We start from the raw sequence: 18,155 nt of genomic DNA, 5'->3' as shown, positions 1-18,155 counted from the left end.
TTGTGTGTTTTCTCAAGTATTTTTGTAGTTTTTCATGAATGAGCACATCATTTCATTTACATGTTTCTCATTATAGATGTCTAACCACTCTTCATTCATTATCTCGTTTTTCAATGTTTGTGAACGTTTTATAGTTTTCGGATTATATTTTATTTTTCTTTGATGAATTATAATTGTACCGAATAGAAATAGGTAAAGAAATAATTGAAAACAAATTATTTGAGATTTGAGTGAATATTATTATTTTTCACATATATAGTAAAATCAAGTTCTACTATTATGTCTTGTCATTCTATTGATGTGAGAGATGAAACCAAATGAGGCTATGTATTAATATTCTAGTACTACAGAACTACCATCTTTCACCAAATCCATGTTGATGTCTCCAATAACGATATGAATGCTATATTTTTATCTACAGTATGGGTAGTCATAGAGATACGCATTGAATTCATTTTTATCTGTACTTGGAGACCTATATAACGCGGTAATAAACTATTTGGTTCGATTCGAATCTATATATAATTCTTTTCTGGTACTGTGAGCAATTCGGATAAGTTTATGATCATAACATAAATAGCGTAAGTATATACAAGAACTCTACCATTTCTATTTAATGATCCTTCACTATATATAGTGCTATTACCTGGTATTTCATAAAGATTAGGATCGGTTATTTCAAATATTTCAGTAAAAACAATCACTTTAAACTTTTCAGAGACCTAATTCGAGAATATAAGAAATGGATCATAATTTTGTGTAACGCTTCGAATATTCAAATGTAAAATTCGAAATTTACCACCACACTCATTTTCAAAAGTATTATTATGATCATTAATATCATATACTAATCGCCCAGATATTGTTTCACATTCGTAAGATCTGATGAATCGATCCATTTTTGTTTTAAATTTCTATTCAAAAGACATTGAAAAAGTCATACTTGAAGAGAATTAGTTTGTTTTTTGGTTTCGAGTGAAAAGTTTTGACTTGGTAGGGGTCAGCTCATGTTTCCCCTTTTTTTCTTGATTCTTTGAAATGGAAGACATGAATGATTCTGGCGCTGTTTCAGTTTCAGGTGTATTTGGCACGCTCATATGTGTTAATAGTCTTCTCCTATTTGTATGTAAATTTCTATAGTAAATTAAAAGCGGCAGGTTTATCCCTCAGCTCCTCGCAAGATTAAGGTTCACCATCAATAACCAACGTATTATTTTTCATAAAAGCCTGCAACTGTCAAGTGGGGAATTGATGTTTATTATGATAATAATTTTGATAATCTTCAGGAGTATAATCCTGAGATATGTAGATTTTCTTGTTCTTCAATATAGGTGATTTTTGTTTGGCCTTTTTCATGATTTTATCTTTATTCATGATGCTTACTAATTCTACTACTACTGATCTCGTAGTATTTTTATTTTTATCTATTCTACAGATGTCTCTAAAATCACAGATTGTTCACGGTATTTCGAGAATCTCATTGAATATGTTCATAGTGATATAGTGTTTATGATTCATCACAATCCACTCCATATATCGCTAGGTTATATTTTTTTATCTTCTTTCTAACTCATTCAGTTCATTTTTCAGTTCCAGGACCTCTTTCTCTAGTATATCGTTTTTTTTTCTGCACTGCCTCAAGTTCCTTTTCGAGATTGGTTTTGATGCCGTTCACTTCTCTTTCTATTCCTTCCTTTCCTTTCTATATTGAATTGAATAAGTCCTCATTCGTGATTAACATCGTAGGAAAATGAAAATGGCTCTCAATAGAAGTTTTGGTACACCGCTGTCTAAAACCCACTTTCGATCGGTGTGTAAAAAATAGTTCGCACACAGCAGTTCATTATCTGCTGCTTTTTTCTTTCGAAATAATCCTGGTTCTTGTTTGAAATAGTACATACAGACTTTTGCATGTATGGAAGCAATGAAATAACATATTATAATATAACTTACATGGGATTATTGACCATGCAACTCTTTATCACTGTACCAATTTTCACTTTTGAAGGTGCTTCGTTTCAGAAGTTATTCGACTTCAACTACGGACTTTTTTAGCATATATGTGTTCTCTGTACTCTGTACAACAATAATGATAAGTGTGATAATCTCACAAAAACATTTCCATTAGCTGTATAATGACTTTTTCCCTTAAACTTGTTAGGAAATATGTCCAATCTATATCTATTATTACATTCAATTCATTTGCGAGACGCTACATACCTGCAAGTGGGACACCTATGAAACTGAAATTCTGTATATGAAACATCTTATTCAATCTTGTCCTTCTGGTTGGAATGTGATATTGAACTAACGATAATAAATGAGGTGAATTTAGTCTATCATCAAGAAGCCGGTAAAGAATTGACATAACATATATTTTGCGACTATTTCGGAGAGGCAGTATCCTGAATTCATTTCTCAAATGAGCTGTTCTTACTAAACGGTAGTCTGGCCATGCGTGATATTTTTTGAAGTAAAGATATCTCATACATTTGTTCCGAAGTTTATCCAATTCATCTAATGTGGAGTGATACTCGCCAAACCATATATTTGATCCAAATTTCAATTTATTTCTAACCAATGAATAGTCCAGTAGTTTGATCGAATGGATATTGCTGAAATTTCTATGTATTATTATAAGTAACTACTAGGCCTTTTTTTCTATATTTCTTTTGAGAGGGGCCCTATTCAGTTCATAACTTGTACGTGACCGACGTTACTGAACATTTATCAATATTGAAAAATAATTTATTCATACAATTCCACTCATGAACCTTGTCCAGATTATTTTGTAGTATTGCACTATCCCTCACTGTTTGTACTCGTTTATAAATTTTTACATCAGCAAACGTTAGACACTCTGAGAATTTCAGCACTGCTGGCAGATCATTTATGAAATGAACAAATAATAAGGTACCTAAATTTGATCCCTGTGGGACTCCAGAGGTAACTTCAAACTTTCATGAATATTGACTATGATATTTTACCTGCACCAACATTGAAATCGCGATCAGGTCCTGAACTGAACACGAAGGCGATAACCATCCCCGCGTTCCCCGATTTCTATTCGTCACCGTAACACGACTTCAAATTTAATTTAATGACTCTTCAGCCAATCATAAAACTCGGTTAGTAAAAATTATCCAATACGAACCGCCAATTCGTTAGTCCACGAAGACTGGTTCGAAGCCGGTTCATTTCTATGTATTCGTTTTTTGGGTCTTTGAGAGTGCCAACAACTTTAACTATGCACAATATCGTTCACTTCGACTATACTTATTATTCATTGATCATCTAAAATTTAACAAAAACGACTTCATTAAAACAAAAGAGACTGATTAATTTTTCACGTCTGAGATAATCAAGAACATTTCCCGCTGAAAAAAAGGTTATATTATGAATTACATTGAAAATAGTTATTTGTCCGTGATGAAACTCTAGGTTATGCATGAAATGCGTAAATCATGCATGAAAAATTTGACAAGGTCAATCGAATATTTTTTACATGTCAGAACATTTTATAGGACCTCCTGTGTATTTTTCAATTCTAATTGAAAAAAGTGACCAACAATGACAATTAATCTATTTATAAGAAACTGCATATTTTTTAAAGGTTTTGAGTGAATATTCATGTTCAATTGTTGAGAAAATTAGTATAGCCACCTCAATGACATCAATAAAATAACGGATTTTGTGCACATTTGATCTTGAAGAAGGTCATGTCAGTGTCTATCAGTGAATATCTGTTTTCCAAATAGCTGTCGAACAATTTGAGAATATTTTTAGTTCACTCATAAAGACTCAGCTTCAAAAATAAAATATCATGATCTACTTTATCGAAAACTTTTTGGAAGTCTGCATAGATATGATCCAGTAGAGATTTGTTATAAAGTTATAAGATACCTCTTATGCTTTGTGAGTGAATTTTAACAAGTTTGACTCTACAGATTCATTTCTTACAAAACACTGACATACTTTGCAAGAAACTGATATAATCTGTTGTATACAATATGTTCAATTAATTTAGCTGGGGTACACATAATAGATATTGGCCTATAATATTCAATAGACGTTTCATTGCCTGATTTGAAAATTGGAGATATTATCGATGTTTTCCATGCAGAAGGAAACATAATAATAGTCATTACAAGCTTTGATGATGTATTGTGGTATGCCATTCACTTCCGCTGATTTTTTAGGTTTCCGTTTTTCACGATATCGGTAATTGCATGCAATGAAAAACTTTCGTTACTTTTGAAGGTGATTGACCAAAGTGATGGTGGAGTAGACTTTGGATAAAAGACAGCAAAAGCTTCGCAAGGAAGAGAAGCCGTCCCCTAACGCGGACTGCGATTCCAAGAATTGCATTTACCTGATACCCTGTGAGTGTGGAAAATTCTATATCGGTGAAAATAAGAGGCAATTGAACGTTCGATTTGCCGAGGGGGAAAACACACAGCGAGGGGAAAACCAGCAAATCAGGTGCAGAGCATGTTTGGAGCCATCAACATAACATCGAGTGGTCCCAAGCTGAGATCATACCCAAAGAGAAACACTGGTTTAGAAAGAAATTCAAAGAAGCCGCATACATATTGTCCAACAATGTATTCAGTCAAGCTAGTGTAGAAGTAAGCAACATATGGAAACCCATATGCAAACGAAAAATAGCTAACTCCTGCCAAACCGTCATCTCTCGGAGGAATTAGTCCAGTCATCACCCGAAGACGATTGTGCATACTAACAATCGAAACGTCGTGAAGTAACTTGTCTTGCAATCTCCTAATTTTGAATTTTTTGTAATTGTTCTATACTTTTTTATTATTTCACTGTTATTTCATTTTTTGTTTTCTTTTGCTTTTTTTCAATTTTTCATTTGTATTGATTCTTTTAGAGATTTCAAATCATTTTATATAATATCAGACAATGAAAGTCCGAAGTAAAGAAATTTCGTTACTTTCATTGTTTCTTGACTCAAAATTTGAATTATTTTTTAATTCCTCTATATATAAATTCGTCTTCATTTAAAGAGGTATTTCTCTTATTATTCACGTGATTCCAAAAATATGCTTCATTTCCTATCAAATTTTCATCTGGATTTTTGAAATATTGTTTTTTCTTCCATCAACATTTTTTCCGAAAATCTTACTTCAGTTAGCTTTCCCAATACAACGACTCATAGCTTCGAAATCAGATTTTTTTAATTATATATGAATAATTCAGGAGTATTTCTATCTGGTTTATTATCAAAATCCTTAGCAATTGATATACCTAAGGCAGGATGATACATATCTTCCTGAACTAGAGGAAATTCGACCCTACTAACTTAGCACCTATTTGTGTTATTTTCTGAAAGAATAACCAAAAATCTAATGTTCTGTTTTGGGCATTTTTCACATCCATAAATAACCGAAAACTCCTATTTCAAAATTGTTACTTATATGCGATATAAAAATTTGAATGAATCCAAACATCGACTCATAAACGCTATGAGACCATCGTGTAGAAACATAAAGGCCGCGTGAAGTATATTTGACTACACTCACCTTGATTTCCACTAGAACTGCTTCAAATTTCGCCAACTAGTATCCCTGTGAAATACTTTTGAAAAAATCACCACACTTCAATCCCCGACAATTCTGGTAGTATACATTTAGTGCATATGACATATCATAGTATAAGCTTTCTTCAATAAAAAACTAAACTAGATATTTTCTTATAAAAATTATTCAAAAAAATGTTTCAGGACGAAACACAAGCACTACAGGAATATCCTTAATGTGCTCTTAGATCGGTGTCTGTGCGAAAGTAGTGATTCACATTGCATTTCATTCGCTGGAGATTAATTTTGGAAGTTCTCAGGACGTTTATTTTACATAAACGCCGTTCTCTAGTAGGAAGATTTCTTGAACGCTCGTATATAATTATATAGAAGTTATAAAGCTTCAAATCCTTTTTGTGACATACATTAATATTAAAATACTGAAAATAAAGGAATATATATATATATATATATATATATATATATATATATATATATATATATATATATATATATATAACAGAATAATTAGTGACTGGATTAACTATAAATCGGTTTAATTCGTGAGGTTGCAGTCAGAAATTTTTGGATGAAGCACTCAAAAAGTAATGAGCAAACCAAAGACACGTGTTTAGCTGATTAGCTGTCATCAGTACGGTATAGCCAAGTGCAAGATTGGGCAACACTTGGTTGCAAAAACAACACAAATAAATGCATGGAGTCAATAGAAGCCAGTCGCACTTTGTGGTTTTGGTCAGGTCATCTCGGGTTAGAGATTTCACTGAAGTCACCACGAGGTAGCTTCAGCTATCTACGTGACATTGTGATGTTTCTGCAACCAAGTGTTGCCTAACCTTGCACTTGGCTATAACGTACTGATGACAGTCAATGAGCTAGAAACACGTGTTTGCGGTTTGCTTATTATTTTTTGAGTGCTTCTTCCAAGAATCATGCAAATATCACATAAATTACACGATTATAAAGTGAACAGTTGAATAACTATATGAAATTATATACATTTAATTGTATTATGGGTTACAGAATGTCGGTTATTCAGAAGTTATGAACCTTCGCGAAGTCAGTCTTTGGAGGAGATATACAGTGTCATCCCCAAAGTACGCACCATATGGGAAACTTATTTATTGAGGATTTTTCGACAAAAAGTTATTCCTGATGAAAGTTTGTGCATCCCCTAAATACAGTAAATCACACGTAATATACGAGGAGCCTTCAAATATTTGATTTTGAGACAGGAGTAAAGTACTCTTATTTTGAAAATTTTCGGGGAATGTTATTCAAAAAAGTTGTTCAGTACATCTAGATTTCAAGTCATGGCCAACCAAGCAAAGTTTTAGTTTTCTACCCGTTTTTTTAAAATGGGGACTACGAAAAAAAATTTGCTAAAACGATAAATAGACAGCATCCTGTAGGTTAACCTCCGAAGCCTATAATATTGCGAATTACACAACTATGGTGTTAACCACGGTCAACTTTTTTTCAAGAGTGAAATAATTTTCGAAGTTTTTGGTGCAAAGTTATTTTTATTTTTTGTTAACACCGAAAATTACCCAGAATTATACTGTATTGTAACAAGAACTCAATATTCAACAATATCAAATCACAAAACATCAAAATAAAATTGGTATTTTGGAACAAACTCATTGATTTTCTGGAGATTTTCTTATCCAAAATGATTCTCCAAAATAATATCCAGAAAATCAATGAGTTTGTTTCAAAATACCTATTTTATTTGGATGTTTTGTAATTTGATATTATTGAATATTAAGTTCTTGTTACAATACTGTATGATTTCGAGTAATTTTCGGTGTTAACAAAAAATTAAATAACTTTGCACCAAAAACTTTGAATATTATTTCACTCTTCAAAATATTCGACCGTGGTTAGCACCATAATTGTGTAATTTGTAATATTGCAGGCTTTTTAAATAAAGCGTCCTATACAGGATGCTGTCTATTAATCGTTTTTGCAAATATTTATTTTCGTAGTCTCCATTTTAAAAAATGAGTAAAAAAAATAAAACTTCACTTAGATGCTCATGACTTGGAATCTAGATGTATTTCTTGAAGCTAAACAAGTTTTCTGAATAACATTTCCTGAGATTTTCCAAAATAAGAGTACTTTACTCCTGTCTCAAAATCAAATATTTGAAGGCTCCTCGTATATTACGTGTGATTTACTGTATTTCATTGGTGCATGATTAGTTTCAGGGGATGCACAAACTTTTATCATGAATAACTTTTTGTCGAAAAACCTTAATAAATAAGTTTTCCATATGGTGCGTACTTTGGGGATGACACTGTAAGATAGAGCTACCTACTATATAAGAACAGTGAAATCATTTATTTCTATCTAGCAATTATTTGATGCGGAGAAAGCTACTTGTGAAATTTGATGACAACTAATGAGCTAGAAACACATGTCTGCGGTTGCTTATTATTTTTTGAGTGCTTCGTCCAAGAATCATGCGAATATCACATAAATTACACGATTATGAAGTGAATAGTTGAATAACTGTATGAAATTATATAGATTTAATTGTATTATGGGTTGCAGAATGATGGTTATCCAGAAGTTATGAACCTTCGCGAAGAAGTCAGTCCTTGGAGGTGATATAAGATGGAGCCCACCTACCATATAAGAACAGTGACATTGTCTATACATTTATAGTCAGTGTAGTAGTAAAAAGTTGTCAATGATTAGTTTTATGTTTCTGACAGGCTTTATCTTCGTGACGTGCTCATTTGCGTTGCAATTTATAGACATATAAGAGGTTATTAGTAGTGAATTTTTGTGGTTCTGAGATCAGAATAACAATTGTTTTCTTCGTGATCAGTTTGTGTTATTTGTATTTTCAGTAGTTATTAGTTTGTGTTATTTGTACTTTTATAAGACAATAATTGTGAGTGACTTGTAACAGAACATCGAAAAAAGGGAAAAATATATTCATGTTATTTCGTGTTATTAGATCCCCATCTAATGTATTTCCAAAATGAATTATTCAACAAATGAAAGTGGACGCACTAGGTTATGTTGTAGGAGGTATTTATTCACGACCTGAATAAATTGTGCAGTCATCAAAATGAAACTAAATGACCATTGTTTGCCAAAATAATCTTGGGACATATAACATTTCACCTTCTGGTGCACCCTCTCTACATACCTAATGTGAAAAATTATACATTAAAATTTGCCATTTTGATTTCTTTGGTCTTTGGCTAGTAGACTTGTAAAACAAGTGACCTATTTTTCAAGTTGGTGTTGGTCATTTTGCAATAAATATTTTTATATTTCAAAATATGTGATGAATGTGCACTAACTGGTGAAAATTTTATGAATAATGAGATTATTTTTATCAGCAAATTTACTTAATTGAGTTGTTAGCCCTTTGTTCCTTTTACAATTTCATCTTTATTTCCAGATGTCTGGAAATAAATGTGCCTACAACAAATGTGGAGTCTCAACTAGAAATGACCATAGTTTGAGGTTTTTCCGTTTTCCAGTCAAAGATTCCACAAGATGTAAACAATGGATAATCCATTCAGGTAAGAAACCTCAACAGTTCCCAAAATATATCAATTTCAAAATATGTTGATGTAAAGTAACTTCCAATGTATCTATTATTCTGCAAGAGTCCTACTCTTATATCAATATTACAAAAAAAATCAATAACTATCTTCAAGTAAAAGTTTTGCCAATAATAATGATATATGGTTCTTCTTGTCTCTCTTATCTAATTGAACCACCAAAACAGACCCTTGGAAGCTGTTTTTGACAGTTTGGAAGTTTGACAGAGTACCATGAACAGTACCTACTAGTTGTTGGCAGTTTGTAAGATAGGTTCTTATTTAATCAAGCGAAATACCTGTAATCCCTAATTTTTTCAACAGTATTTCATGTAAGGCACAGTTTTGGTTAGACCGCAAAGCTTTAGGGTAATTTTCTTCAACCACGCCTGTCACCACCATCATCATCACTTTGCTCAATATTGAAATAATAATTATCAGTGGATGATTATCAATGACTGTTGCATCATTTTTTTATGAAGGGTCGCTGATATGTATGGAAACAGTCGATTATCTCTTAAAGTTAGATAGCTAGCCAAAAATATTAAAATACAGAAGTTTTAGGGTTTTTCCAAATCTACCACGCTAAATAAAAATTAGTAAAAAACAGGATGAATCAAAAAGTCTTGAAGAAATAAAGTTGCTTTTTCTTCAAAAAAACACCTTATGCATTATTCCATATTTTCATTCTGATTGAAATTCTGAACAAAATTGATATAGCACATCATTTCCTAAATTCAACCGTTTTCGAAATATCGAATTTTAAAAATAACTTTTTACTACTCTAAAATTTATTAAAGAGAAAACACGAAATGATGGATATTTATTATGAAAGTCACACAAGGTGAAGTATGTGGACACAGTCAGACACCGCAACAGGTAAAACTAAATAAAAAATCTCCTACCTTGAAAACCCCCCAGATACCAGTTTTGGATAGAATTGGACGATAATCACAAATGTTGTCCGCCATAATGGAGCCGCCATTCTGTTTTGTTTTTTTCTAACAAAAATTTCATAATGCATTTTAATCGGAATTACCTACACTTAACAAATTCCAAATCAATCGAGTGAATAAAAGTGTGTTAAATTTAACTTGCAAGATTTGTATACAGACACACAGATACCGATATAGGTGAAACTAAATAAAATCTTGTAAAAATGAAAACTTCAACAAGTTGTTTTATCGATTTACCAATAAATATTTTTTATTTTTCAGGCAACATCACATTGCCTGGTCTGAGCCCAAAATCACTAAGTAACAAATTTTTGTGTAGCAGACATTTCGACCCACAATTTCTTCAACACAAACGGTTGCCAGGATCACTGGATGAGGATGAAAACATTTTTAATACAGTAGAGGACACTTCTCTAGATACGACCGAGGAGAAGTCTTCAAATTCAAGTAAAGCATCAGAAACATCAAATGCACCTACCTGCAGATACAATAGATGATTTTTCCGCAACAGTGAAATCCTGCGCAGTAGTATACCTTGCTGGTTACTTAGTAAAAAAATGTTCAGACCGATTTAAATTTCGTGAATATAGAGTTATTTTACAAAGCGAGGAAGATTTGGCAGATGATGATGACTTATTGACTTTTTACAAAAATTACAATATTCAAAACTCAAGTGGTTTGAAAACTCCCTCAAGTTTTATGAGGCAATTCACATGAGACAATGCTGTGTTATAACCAGTATGTCAAAAAATACTGTGCCTACTGGTTTGAGGCACAAGAAAAATGTAAATAACACTGAAAATATATTGTTGATCTGTTGTTACGCAAGTTACAAATTTTCAAATACTGTAAAGATATTTCAAGTAGAATAAAAACAAGAGCAGGGACAAAAAATGCCAAACTTAATATTTTAAAACAATTAGTTATAGTAATCAAATACCATCTAAAACAATCATTGTCACTGAATCCACTATAGATGATTTTTTTTCATTCATCGGTCTTAATACTTATTTTTGCTTGTTAAGACTGTGGACTACAGATTTTGTGATTAATGGTTCTGTGTTTTCCATCTGTGTCCCTCTAAAGGTAAAACTGTTTATATATGTATAAGTGTGACTGGTTTTATATATGTAAATATCTTATTTTTGATACACTAACAATTTTTTCATACTTATATATTTTTTAGTTTGAGAATACTCTCCACAATATTGTGACGTACCGAAACAAAAAACTATTGCGTGACTATTGTAACATGTTTTCAGTAAAAATTTTTCGAAGGTGAATAAATAGCTTATAATAATTATATTATTATTATTTTGTTTTGATACAAATGAACAGAATAATATTTTCATATGGTTTCATTGATTCTGTCATCTATTTTTTTTTTGTTTTGACACAGACACACACACAGACCATACAATATTTTTTTTATTAGAAAAACTGATGAAAAATGTTTAATTCCGCAACAAACTTTTAATTTTAATCAAGAATATTTCTTTTGGAGGGCATTCATATTAGGAATCACACGTTAAAAGGCAAGACCTCGTTAGAGGTCTTGCCTTTCAACGTGTGAAGAGTACCTGATGCAGTACAAATCTGTTTGAAATCTGTTTTTTCCGTTGATATATATATATATATATATATATATATATATATATATATATATATATATATATATATATATATATATATATATATATATATATATATATATATATATATATATATATATATATTACTGAATTTCTATAACTTCTGTTTAATTATCTGCGAGCGCTTTCGACAGCTGGTCGTGCTGTCATCCTCTAGGCCCTACTCTATCTAGATAGAGTAGGGTAGTCGGTATATATATATATATATATATATATATATATATATATATATATATATATATATATATATTTATATATATATATATACATATATATATATATATATATATATATATATATATATATATATATATATATATATATATATATATATATATATATATATACAAATATGAAAGTTATTGAGTGTCTTGATATAGAAACAGAAGTTAATATCGGACATAGCACTCATGAAAGTGGCAAACCATAGACACGTGTTTCGGGCTTTTGGCCCATCATCAGTATGGTGCAGCCAAGTGTAAGAATGGGCAACACTTGGTTACCAAAAGATAGAAATACAAATGCACGGAGCCACCAACAGGAGCCAACCGCACATTTGTGGTTTCAGTTGATAGATCTCGTGTTCACAAGAAAACTCTCCGTGGTGATATTGATAGTTTTCTTGTGAACACGAGATCTATCAACTGAAACCACAAATGTGCGGTTGGCTCCTGTTGGTGGCTCCGTGCATTTGTATTTCTATCTTTTGGTAACCAAGTGTTGCCCATCCTTACACTTGGCTGCACCATACTGATGATGGGCCAAAGCCCGAAACACGTGTCTATGGTTTGCCACTTTCATGAGTGCTATGTCCGATATTAACTTCTGTTTTTATATATATATATATATATATATATACAGTGTGTCAATTTGAAAACTTCCCACCCTCAATATCTCCCTTCCAGTACATAATATGAAAAAATGGTCAGACAGGTCAACTTTATTTGCAAGGGGGACACTCTGAATGAATATTTTCAACCCTCGGGGTTCAACCCCCTAGGAGGGGTGGATGTTACCCTCAGAATTTCAAATGGAAAGGGGGGTCAAGTGGCACATCATTTTGAAGGGCATTCAATTCTCTTGCCAATGATACCTTTTTCATTAGTTTTTGATGAGCAGTTTTTGAACAATAACGTTCCAAACGAACGGTGATTAGAAGTGAATAAGAATAAATGATTAAAACTCGCCCGCACTAGATGTTTGGTATTCAGGTTGGTATTCAAAACAAATGATTGTAATGGACTATTGGAAAAGGTGAGCATCGTACTAGGTAGCATCGTTCCAACCCTTGAGTAATATTCGAATTCGTGGATGTGAGAGGAATGTAGAACTACTTAGTTAACGAAATACGCATCGAGTGCAAACAAAAAATACTAAATTGCAAAAAACAAATTTCAACCATCTTGTTACGCTTTATCTGATAATATGTTCAAAATGTTGTCCATTCTGCTCTAAACAGTAATACAGTCTGTTTTCGAACTCCTCTCGAACATTTTGGAAAACTTCACCACTAATTGACCGGCATGCTGCTGTAATTCGTCCTTTGAGGTCATCCATATCAGTGGGCTGTGTTTTATAAACGACAGATTTGAGATATCCCCAAAGAAAAAAATCTAATGGAGTCAAATCCGGTGATCTCGGTGGCCACTCAATTGATCCCCTTCTGCCAATCCATCTCTCCCGGAATCGCTCGTTCAACCATTGTCGGACGGGGCGAAAATAATGAGGTGGCGCACCGTCCTGTTGGAAATGTAACAAATCTTCCTGCAACAGTAAATTACCGTGTGCATCAATTTGAGTTTCGAGCTCGTGAGTTATAAGTGGATCGATAGGTGCTTGAAGCATATCTAGGTACAGATCACCATTCAAGTTTTCTTCAAAAAATAAAGGTCCGATAATGGCATTTCCAAGAATACCAGCCCAAACATTAACTTTTTGTGGGTGTTGTGTATGTCCTTCTCGAAAATTGTGAGGGTTTTCGTCACTCCAATAGCGACAATTTTGCCTATTAACATTGCCATTCAGGAAAAATGAACATTCATCACTGAAACAGATATTGAACAGAAGATTAGGTAAAGCATTGATTCGAAGAGTCATGATTTCACAGAATTCTATTCTTCTGTCATAATCATCCTCATGGAGCTCGTGGAGAATCTGCATTTTATATGGATGAAATTTGTGCATTTTCAGTGCTTTCCTTACAGTCTCGTGTGACATTCCCGTCTGTTCTGCTACTGATCGTAAGGAGCTAGTCGGCTCTGCAGCAAATGTTCCCAACACCTCAATTTGAGCATCCTCATTCAGTACTCTGGGGTTATTCCTTTTTTTATTCTTCACCGAACCAGTTTTGGAAAACTTTGTCACCAAATCAAGCACATACCGGTGACTTATATTAAGATTTGGATTTCTTTCATTAAAAAGAGATGCCGCCCTTCGTGCGCACTTGCCCACCTCTCCATAAATAAAAATTATTTCAATTCGGTCTTGGATAGTGTAAACCATTCTTACAATTTATACACTTTCTAAGGTATCGCTGATCAGCTCAACAAATGAAACTGAAATGATAGTACTACCAAATGGCTTGAATGCGATGAACAGCTTTTTTGCTCAAAAAACGATACTTTTTATAGCAGAAGTAACAAAAAAGGGATAAGAGTTTTAAATCCGATAATAAACCCAAATGAAAGTCACCGAAATCAGATAACTAATTAATGTAAATTTTTTGAGGCTTGTCTAATTTTACCCCTGATGGAAAGTTGAAAAGCTGACCCGTCATCACAAGTTTTACTTATAAGAGAGTCAATAAATTGTATTTCTTTGCATACTAACTTGATAACCAGGCATTTTAGTATAGGCCAATTCTAATTACTTCTATTAGTTTAGAACTACATTTTCGGATACTGCTGATCGGAAAATAATAAATGAGGGCACCGTCGGCAAGCGAATTGAATGCCCTTCAAAATGATGTGCCACTTGACCCCCCTTTCCATTTGAAATTCTGAGGGTAACATCCACCCCTCCTAGGGGGTTGAACCCCGAGGGTTGAAAATATTCATTCATAGTGTCCCCCTTGCAAATAAAGTTGACCTGTCTGACCATTTTTTCATATTATGTACTGGAAGGGAGATATTGAGGGTGGGAAGTTTTCAAATTGACACACTGTATATATATATATATATATATATATATATATATATATATATATCTCATATATAAGTCTCAATATGGTGTGTCCATACTTTTCAGCAATAGCCACAAGGGCATACACTTTTTCAAACGTTTTCGTCTGTAAAACTTCAAATAGTTGGTTTTTGGTATAGTTATCTTCAAAATACAAATTGTTATCCATTGAAAAACTTTGTATTTCATCTTTTCTCGATTTTGTCGTTTCTTGTCGTTGTCAAGAACTATTACACTATTCGCATCCAAATTTAGGATCAATGTGTTTTCAAACGATTCCTCAAAAATATTAGCTTCCATGTTCTTATAGTAGTCAACATTGCAGTCCTCAAGTTTTTTTCCACATAATTTCAAAGAATTCGGAACCCATCCTTTACTTCCTCCGCAATGCACAATGATTAGTCGCGATCTTTTGTTTGCAGGCATGTTAGACGTACACATTCTCGAACCATCAATCCACTGTGTCGTGAGTGTCATACCAAGTTTCGTCCAAATAGAAAATTTGCCGCTGTTCTTGTCTATATTTAGTTATTTGTTCTAAGTATTTGTTACACAATTACACTATTCTTCTGATTTCTATAACAGTTTGACGTTTGTTTATTATTTTAAATCTAAACCCTAGTTTCTTTATCCAATTCTGAAGAGTTTTGTGACAGCAGCTCACATTACGGCTGGAAGTATTCAATTTCTACCTTATTATTTCAATTGTAAGAATCTCATTGCTTTTGTAACAGTCGTTTATTTTTTTTTATGATTTTATTAGATAAATATCTACAGGTTTCGGTAATCTCGCATCAAATCGCGTCTTGCGTTCATAAGGTTTGTTTTTGACTATTTTACGTACAGTTGAGAAAGGAATTTCGGTCAAATCTGATATTGCTTGTAATAATTTTTTTCCCTCGAAACCAAACTTGATATGTAGATTCTTATATACATTGAAACATACAGTCTGTGTTTCAATATTCAAATGCATCCGAATCTTATTCAGTGGTATCTCTTTTTCGCATTGTTCACCAGCGCTATTGAAGTCACTACACAGGAAAATGTCTGCATTGTTATCACACTCGTTATTACTATTAGTACTTGTCCAAGGACGCCTCATTTTAAACAAATAACAAAAATTTTAAGTAATTATAACTTCACCAATATCGAATTTCAACACTCAAATCGTGATCAGTTCCTGAACTGAACATTGGCAACACGACTCTTCTAACACATTCTATTGGTCACCGTAACATAACTTCAAATTCAATTTTATGACTCTTCAGCCAATCATAAAACTCGTTTAGTAAAAATTATCCAATACGAACCGCCAATGTTTCAGTCCACGTGGACCAATTCGTCGCGGCATTATTTCTTTGTATTGGTTTTTTTGGCCTTTGAGTTCGCCGATAGCTTTAAAATTACTATATCGGTTACTTCGACTATACCACCAAAAGATCCATGTGTACAAGACGGAATGAACATCGAAGAAACTGTAGATTAGGTAAAGTAGAAAAATCGGCAGTAGCGAAACACGCGCTTAGTGAAGATCACATGACACTGTTTGAAGATCTGAAACTACTTTCCCCCGATCATGGATACCACATTCGGCTTGTACGGGAAGCCATAGAAGTCCATAAACATATGGAAAACTACAACAGAAAAGAGCAGGCAATAACGCCTAACCGGATTTGGATTCCCATACTGAAAGATGCTAAAGTGGTAACAGCGCAATGTAATATTACGTCACTAACTGATAACCGGTGTAACGTTAATCGAAAAGAGTGGTAGATATGTTGTTTCCGTTGAGTTCGTTATATGTTAAACGTTTCATTTCTATATGAGCAATTGAAACTAAGGAGAATAAACATAAATTGGGATTATTTTATCTGAATTAAACATTTTTAACCTAACCTAACCTATGTGCAATGAATGGAACTACCATTAAAGGTCTATTCACACACATCAGTCACGTCTCAGTGGCGTGTCAGTTCCGTTTTCGTCTGGAGTCATAATGCCTGGTGCATAAAGAAAGCAGCTTGTTTATCAGTCATATTTTGCAAAAGGAATCATTCTGAATTTTTAATTGAACGGAACGATTTGTTCTTGTTTCGTCAATTCGTGATTCGTCACCTGCCCCAAAATTTCTTGTTTCGTCACCTGTACCTTTTTGACCTTTTCGCAGGTAATAATTTATTCCGCATTCGTCAACAGGGACTACTAAGGCCATAAAAGTCCGTGAACCTAAATTCTTTTTAATGCTTATTTACAATAATATTATATTAATCAATAATCTACACTAATATTATAAAGAGGAAAGTTTTGATTTTTTGTTTGAAGAAGGCAAACTTTCCCATTAAAAACATCAACGAGTGATGAAAATTCCTTTTTAAAAAGATTTATTTATTTATGAAATACAACTTTCAGCTCAAAAGAACGATGTTAACAGTGTGAATGCTAGTTACTGACTGAATTGAATGAAACAAATGAGCAAACAAGTAAATTCTGCAGAGTCAGGAGATAATGCTGAGTTCGCTTCTTCTCTGGTGGCGGCATGATGTAATTCCTCCCTTCGCAGATTCAACTTCGGAGGGTTACTGAGGAAGTTGAACGGTTCGAAGTTCTATTGGCGCTTCCAAAGGTTCCTTGGACTTCGATCTGGTTCGTTGCACTCTTTGGTAGATGAAGTAAGTCATGAAGACTACCAGAATACAGTATATGATGACAGTCCATGCACTGGGGGTAAATGGGATAAAGTCTGTTCTTGATAGAAGACGGTTTTCAATTATTCTCGACTTGATGTCGTGTAGCTCGTCTAATTCAATTTGGTCCAGATGAAGACTCAGGTTCAGTTTTGTTGCTGAAATTTGCTTGGGTATGTTTACTTCAGGAAATAAAATCGGCTTACTCTGCGTGGCTAAACGAATTTCATTGGAAATGACTTCTTGGAATGTCGTCAATTGGCAACCATTTGGGATCTCGATTAAGAATGAGCCAATCAGTTTGGTCATTTCTTCTTGTTGATGGCATTTCATTTTAATGGTTTCTTCATTTGGTAAGAGGCCAATCCATTGGTTGGATTCTTCGAGACGTTTGAACATTGATTGGGTTAGGTGGATATCTATTTGCTGGCAGCTGGATGGATCCTTGATGTCTATAAGCTGGATTTCACAAGGGTTGGTGTTTTTTGCTTCGAAGAGGTCAGCTTGTTCACAGATGTATAACTGTGGACGGATTTTCATGCAAGCGTCGCTCATGAATG

General features: G+C 33.3%; 1 protein-coding gene across 1 annotated transcript; it reads left to right on the top strand.

Moving 5' to 3' along the window:
• Window positions 1-8,092: 8,092 nt before the first annotated feature.
• On the top strand, window positions 8,093-11,532 carry LOC141483685 (uncharacterized). The gene is made up of 3 exons (XM_074178486.1): window positions 8,093-8,599; window positions 8,979-9,102; window positions 10,341-11,532. The coding sequence occupies exons 2-3, from the start codon at window positions 8,979-8,981 to the stop codon at window positions 10,574-10,576; spliced, it is 360 nt and encodes a 119-aa protein (XP_074034587.1). The 5' UTR covers window positions 8,093-8,599; the 3' UTR covers window positions 10,577-11,532.
• Window positions 11,533-18,155: the final 6,623 nt, after the last annotated feature.

The sequence above is a fragment of the Leptinotarsa decemlineata genome, unplaced genomic scaffold, assembly GCF_025532065.1.
Source record: "Leptinotarsa decemlineata unplaced genomic scaffold, Ldec_3_MD MMD2_tig00003798_RagTag_RagTag, whole genome shotgun sequence".
NCBI classification, from domain to species: domain Eukaryota; kingdom Metazoa; phylum Arthropoda; class Insecta; order Coleoptera; family Chrysomelidae; genus Leptinotarsa; species Leptinotarsa decemlineata.
The sequence above is the reverse complement of the archived record's forward strand: the minus strand, read 5'-3'. Positions and strand labels throughout refer to the sequence as shown.

What these genes read in the sequence shown, in the direction of transcription:
- LOC141483685 (XM_074178486.1), top strand. Translation starts at nt 8,979, where the DNA reads ATGTCTGGAAATAAATGTGCCTACAACAAATGTGGAGTCTCAACTAGA. An exon ending in ACAATGGATAATCCATTCAG is followed by an intron (nt 9,103 to 10,340) that starts GTAAGAAACCTC and finishes TTTATTTTTCAG; the next exon opens with GCAACATCACATTGCCTGGT.